This window comes from Fukomys damarensis, unplaced genomic scaffold (assembly GCF_012274545.1).
Source record: "Fukomys damarensis isolate Sample0158 unplaced genomic scaffold, DMR_v1.0_HiC HiC_scaffold_15, whole genome shotgun sequence".
Taxonomy (NCBI): Eukaryota; Metazoa; Chordata; class Mammalia; order Rodentia; family Bathyergidae; genus Fukomys; species Fukomys damarensis.
In genome coordinates, this window is record NW_022900927.1 from 19,214,840 (window position 1) to 19,221,289 (window position 6,450).

Genomic DNA, 6,450 nt, shown 5'->3' on the forward strand with positions numbered 1-6,450 from the left:
GGACCGGAGCCTAGGAGGCCGGCCGAAGGCAGGGGCGGGGTCTGCTCGCGAAGGTCTCCACCTCCTCTCTCGGGGATATAACGGGGATGCAGATCGCCACTCTCCGCGACCTGAACCTAAGTCCTGCTCTTCGGCTTTCCTTTACCGACAGCATGAGTGTCACCACCCGCTCCACCACCTTCTCTACCAACTACCGGTCTCTGGGCTCGGTCCGGCCCCCCAGCCACCGGGTCGGGCGGGCCAGCAGCGCGGCCAGCGAGTCCCGCTCCACCATCCTCCGGGGCGATATGGCCTCCGCGGGCCTGGCCTTAGGAATGGCCGGGGGTCTGACCGGAATGGGCAGCATCCAGACAGAGAAGGAGACCATGCAGGACCTAAACGACCGTCTGGCCTCCTACCTGGAGAGAGTGAGGAGCCTGGAGACGGAAAATCGGAGGCTGGAGGGAAAGATCCGGGAACATCTGGAGAAGAAGGGGCCCCAGGTCAGAGACTGGGGCCATTACTTCAAGACCATTGAGGAGCTGAAGGCTCAGGTAAGGGGACAGGAAGAAAGGGATTCAGGTTCAGCCATGTTTGGCCACCCAGGTATCTCTTACCTGCCCCTACCCCGGCTACAGGAACTACAATAGAGTGGGTCTCACCTAGTCCTTGTCCCCTTTTGAGTTCGAGCCACTCCCCCAGCCACAGGAACCCCAAGGTACTGAAGTATCTATGCATAGGAGGGCTCTTCCCCAGCAGTTAGGAAGGAGAGGCTTGCAGAAGCAGCAGCAAAAAGGAAGATCAGAAAAGGGCTATAGGGTCAGGGATTTGGTTGAGTAGTGCTGTGCCTGCCTTGCAAACCCAGCGTCCTGAGTTCAGTCTCTGGTATCAAAATTTTTTTAAAAAAGGGGGAGCCCATAAAGCAAACCTAGACACCGTCACTTCTGGCTGCCTGGGGACAGTTGGAGCCTTAAGCAAACGTGGCTAAAGCTGAGTCATCTAGGAGTAAACAGGCAGCCTACCTGTGGGAGGGGCCAATCCAGGACCTGAGAGACCCAGAGCAGGGGACCAGCAGATGTGCTGGGGAAAACCCTAGGAAAAAGGCTAGGGGTGAACTTGTTAGTAACTGTCCCCTTCGGGTTAGACCCAGCAAGAGGGGCAGAATGAGAGGATTCGGGAATCCAAGGGGAGCACAGATGGAGAGGAATAGATGCACGGGGAGAACCTCTGGTCATTCCTGGGACTGAAAACATTTCCCTAAAAAAATTAACATCATCCACACACTCAGCCTACCCATCACTGATTCTCCAATCCTCCCCAGATCTTTGCAAATTCTGTGGACAATGCCCGCATCGTCCTGCAGATTGACAATGCTCGTCTTGCTGCTGATGACTTTAGAGTCAAGTAAGTGTGGGGGAAATGGGGTTGTAGCTAAGGTCTGATCCTGAGGTTGAGTTAGATTCAGGTGTGGGTGGGGCTGGTGGGCAAGAGTTAGTCTATCAGTTTTTTCGTTTAACTGTTCACTGTGTACCCTAGTTTACTGGTTGTCAAGTGCCAAGAAGGGTGCTGAGGGAATTACTACCTCATTTCTGATTCAGTGTTCATTAGAATAGACACAGGACTGCTGATAGGAGCTGACATGGGTTGAGAAAGTTCTAGATCATCTCCTGTGATCATCTCCACTCCTGTAGGTATGAAACAGAGCTGGCCATGCGTCAGTCAGTGGAGAATGACATCCACGGGCTTCGCAAGGTCATTGATGACACCAATATCACTCGGCTGCAGCTGGAGACAGAAATCGAGACTCTCAAGGAGGAGCTGATGTTCATGAAGAAGAACCATGAGGAGGCAAGTGAGGCTGCTGGCCAGGCCAGGGACCCAGGGGGCCAAGACAAGTGGGGAGGAATAGATGGGCAGGCCACCGCCAAGCAGGTTTGCAAGCAAGTTTAGAACTCCAAGCCTGGGCCCTTCCCAGTCAGCCCATCCTCACTAAGAACATACCCAGAAGGCCAGGCGTGGTGGCGCACACCTGTAATCACAGCAGTAGGGAGGCTGAGGCAGGAGGATCGCTGTGAGTTCGAGACCTGCCTGAGCTAGTTCCAGGTCAGTCTCACTACACAGTGAGACCCTGTCTCAAAAAAACAAAAAACAAAAAACAAAAAAAAAAAGAAAAAAAAGAACATACCCAGGGGTCATGTGCACTTTGTGGCTTACCTGAATTACAGTGTGATGGGGTTGAGATGATGTGGGTGAGAAGAGGTGAGGACAAAGACATAAGCAGCCAACACCAGGACCTAGAGCCTAGTAGAGCTGGCAGGGCTTCCCAGAAGAAGTCTATGGAGGCTTGTAGAAAACGGTAGATGACACAGTGAGGTGAAGAGAGAAGCCACCTGTGAGTGACACGCTCAGGCTTTGAGTGGGTGACATTCCTACCATCTGGAACTGAAGCGCAGAACTAGCATTGCCCAGAGGGCAAGCCCGAGGTTCCCTGTGCTCTCTCCTCCCATCTGCTCTTGCAGGCCTCCAGTGAGATGCAGTCACTGATGAAGGGCCTGCTTGGTGCTGTGGCCTGAGCCCCCTTCACCTTTGCCCCTGCCTCCTTTAGGAAGTCAGAGGTCTTCAAGCCCAGATTGCCAGCTCTGGATTGACTGTGGAGGTGGATGCGCCCAAATCTCAGGACCTCGGCAAGATCATGGCGGACATCCGAGCCCAGTATGACGCACTGGCTCAGAAGAACAGAGAGGAGCTAGACAAATACTGGTCCCAGCAGGTGCGCAGGCCAGGCTGGCTGCCAGGGAATGGGAGGGTGGAGGCAGCCCTCTAGGGACAGAGCGGCTTGATGGATCCTCCCCTACCTTGCAGATTGAGGAGACCACCACAGTAGTCACCTCGCAGTCTGCTGAGGTTGGAGCTGCCGAGATGACACTCACGGAGCTGAAGCGCACAGCCCAGTCCTTGGAGATTGACCTGGAGTCCATGAGAAACCTGGTGAGGCCCCTCTCATCGCCGCCCCAGTGCCTGTGAACCCCAGGGACCTCTGTCAGTGGACCTCGGTCCCAAATCTGTCTCACCCAACTTTAACCTTTCCATCACGAGTCTCCCTACCCCAACACTTGGCACTCAAAAGCACCCTGAAAGTGAGCCAGGTGCAGAATTACACATGCATGTCTGCAATCCTTAGCTACCCCAGAAACTGGGGCAGGCAGAGGCAGGAAGATAGCAAGTTCAAAGCTACACTGAGCTACTTAGCTAGGCCCTATCTCAAAATAATCATAATTTTTTTTGGTACCGGGGATTGAACTCGAGTCCTTGCACTTGCAAGGCAGGCCACGGAACTGCTGAGCTAAATCCCCGGCCCCCAATAATAACTTTTTAAAAGGCTGGATGGAGATGTGCCTCAGCTATCCCGGGGTTCAGTCTCCAGTATGGGTGGATGGCAGAGTTTTAGAGAGTGAAGGGATGAGCAGTCTGATTCTGAGACCTCACCCTGGCCCTCTTTCCTGTGCCCTGCAGAAGATCAATCTGGAGAACAACCTGAGGGACCTGGAGGCCCGCTACACCATGCAGATGGAGCAACTCAATGGGGTCCTGTTGCACCTGGAGTCAGAGCTGGCACAGACCCGATCAGAGGGGCAGCGCCAGGCCCAGGAGTATGAGGCCCTGCTGAACATCAAGGTGAAGCTGGAGGCTGAGATCGCCACGTACCGCCGCCTCCTGGAAGATGGGGAGGATTTCAAGTGAGTGAGTTCTCCTAGCAGCATAAGCAGAGGTCTTCTCCCCAAAGCCATAGGTGCTGCCTTGGGTCTGTTCATTGGTGTCCACTGAGCACAGGGCTGGTGGTATTGGCTCTGGAATCCGTAGCGCACAGTGAAGTTTGGGTTTTCTCTTCTGGAGGAAGTAGCTCAGGGGAATTTGGAGGTAAAGGTAGGGGTCAGGTGACTTTCCTCCTCCTTCCTTGTTTCCTTTCTACTCCGAGGGGCTGTTCATAACTGGGGCTTCTTCTATTACAGTCTCGGTGATGCCCTGGACAGCAGCACCTCCGTGCAAACCATCCAAAGAACCACCACTCGCAAAATCGTGGATGGAAAATTAGTGTCTGAGACCAATGACACCAAAGTGCTGAGACACTGAAGCAGTGGGAGTGGGGTGCTATTGGGGAAATAACAGGGCAATAAAAATTCAGAGGTCACTGGAAAAAAACTTGGGTCTTGGATTTTCCTATCGTGTACAAACACCCCTATCACTACAATCTCATCTTTGACCAGGGAAAAATCCCCTCTGACATCAGAGATTCATACGGGTAGGGGAGTGGGTGGAAGATGGGTCTGGGCTCTCGGGGGAGAGAGAGAGTGGCAGACAGGGTGCATCTCACCCTACCACCATAGTGGGGAAACTAAAATAGAACTGTGGGATCTTTAGCCTAAAGAGACCCTGCCTGACAGCTTCTCCGTGAGCAGAGCAGGGAGGAGCACGGGCCTTTTTCTGCCTCTGCATCCATGGCCCACTGCCCAGGGCTCCACACCCAAGGGTCACCCCACCCCACACTTCTCCCCCAAACATATGATCCTCAGAGCTACCTCCTTCATTGGTGTAAATATCTGCCTGTGTTTATTTCTATACCACATTAAGTACAAATTGACTTCACCCAAATCTTCCAGTGATGCATATCTTGGTCTCCACATGTCCATTTTTTGTTGTTTTTCAAAAAGTCTGCAACTGGGCTGGGGATTTAGCTCAGTGGTTCTGGTGCCTCCCTTGCAAGCACAAGGACCTGAGTTCGATCCCCAGTGCAAAAAAAAAAAAAAAATTCTGCAACTAATATCCATGTGTCCATTTGTACTGTGAGCACATCTCGGACAAGTTCCTGGAAATTATATGCCAACTACCATGTTAACATATTTATAGATGCTTACTTTGGACAAGGCCCTGTGCTAGACACTGAGTATGTACATAGTGAATAAAATGGATGCTCCTCCAGCCTTGTGAAGCTCACAGATGAAGGGCAAAGCCATGTATGTTTACTCATTCTTTCAACAAATACTGAGCACCAGCTATGTACTAGCCACTCAGCTGGGCACTGGGGATGCAACAGACAAAACTCTTGTCCTCATGAAACTTACATTTTGGTGACAGGAGACAGGTAAACAAAGACAATAAGTAAAGTACACGGCACATTAGAAGGTGATAAGCTCCATGGGCTTGGATGAAACAGACAAGGAGAGTGGCTGTGGGGACAGTCAGAAAAGAGCCACGGTGTTGTATGATGATTCTACAAATCCTCAGCTATGGCGGAAACAGTTTTACCTAAGAAGTGCAGTGTGCTTACTCTGCAAACTAAAAATCTGGGTATCCTTAGTGAAGAAAAGCCATGGGCAGCACCATTCAAGTCCCCCCAACCCAGAAGAGACCGAAAGGATAGCACCAGGTCAGGCAGCCTGTGGATGGCAGGAAGGCCCCAGAGGGACAGAGTAGAAATCTTCATCAGCCTGAGGGTCAGAAGAGCAGAGCAAGGGCAGCCTTTCCTGAGCAAGGTGAGCCAGGTGTAAATGTGATTTGCACACGAGTTTAACCAGAAGCTTCTGCTGGCAGAGGTGCTCAGGGGGAGCTGCTATCTGAGTTTTAATTCACAACCTTAGCCAGGGATGGGGTACACTTGTAACCCCAGCATTTGGGAGGCTGAGGCAAGAGGGTCCCCACAAGTTAGAGGCCAGCCTGGGGTACAAAATGAGTTTAAGTCCAGCCTGAACTACAAACATCCCACCCAAGAGTAAGGGGCTTTGGTGAGGTGTTTCTCTCCCTTTTAAACTTACCTGCCCTAGATAAACATAGCAATTATTTACTCCACTTCTCCTTTCTAGTCTCTGAGCCCTCCCACCTTTGCGGAGGTCCACAGGAGACAGATCTTTGGGGAGATGATTGAGCTTTACTTCTAAGGATTGTGTTAGGGAAGCAATTGGTGGTTTTCTTCCCTCATTCCTCCCCACTACTGTCCAAACACATAAGTATAACACTGGATCTTTGTTCTCAAACCACACAGGGCCCCCTGCGGCTCTAATGAGTCTCCCTAAAGGATTGTGCTGCCCTGGCTGACAATCACTGTAATTTCTCCTCCCAAGGAATCCAGCTTCCGGGCTGTCTAGAAAGATGAAAGATGATCCAGCCACCAGGTGGGATGGAGAACAGACAGGCACAAGAGAGACTGAGCCCAACAATGCTACAGGATGTCGATCTGCCTGAAGGTAAAACAGAAAGTCCCTGGCACAGCCTGAGCAGTAGTTGCAGCTAAGTCAAGCTGATCGGAGAAACCCGAGACAATGCACCTGATATGATTATCCCTCCCATTAGCCAATGTCTCACAGTTCCCAGGACGCTTATGCATTTGATCCTCATTACAATCCAGTGAAGTATGCAAGGCAGTGGGTATTACTGGCTCAGAGAGTTGGACATGGAGGTCCACAGAGATCATGTGAC

General features: G+C 51.8%; 1 protein-coding gene across 1 annotated transcript; it reads left to right on the plus strand.

Annotated features, from left to right (window-relative positions):
- The first annotated feature begins 34 nt into the window (after window positions 1-34).
- Window positions 35-4,188, plus strand: Krt18 (keratin 18). Its single transcript, XM_010609270.3, has 7 exons — window positions 35-533; window positions 1,301-1,383; window positions 1,671-1,827; window positions 2,585-2,749; window positions 2,842-2,967; window positions 3,493-3,716; window positions 3,990-4,188. Exons 1-7 carry the CDS (start codon window positions 87-89, stop codon window positions 4,108-4,110), a joined length of 1,323 nt encoding a protein of 440 aa, XP_010607572.1. The 5' UTR covers window positions 35-86; the 3' UTR covers window positions 4,111-4,188.
- The last annotated feature ends 2,262 nt before the right edge of the window (window positions 4,189-6,450 follow it).

Coding starts and splice junctions, on each gene's coding strand:
- Krt18 (XM_010609270.3), top strand. CDS start 87: ATGCAGATCGCCACTCTCCGCGACCTGAACCTAAGTCCTGCTCTTCGG. Junction 1,384..1,670: donor GCTGATGACTTTAGAGTCAA/GTAAGTGTGGGG, acceptor CCACTCCTGTAG/GTATGAAACAGAGCTGGCCA. Junction 2,968..3,492: donor TGGAGTCCATGAGAAACCTG/GTGAGGCCCCTC, acceptor TGTGCCCTGCAG/AAGATCAATCTGGAGAACAA.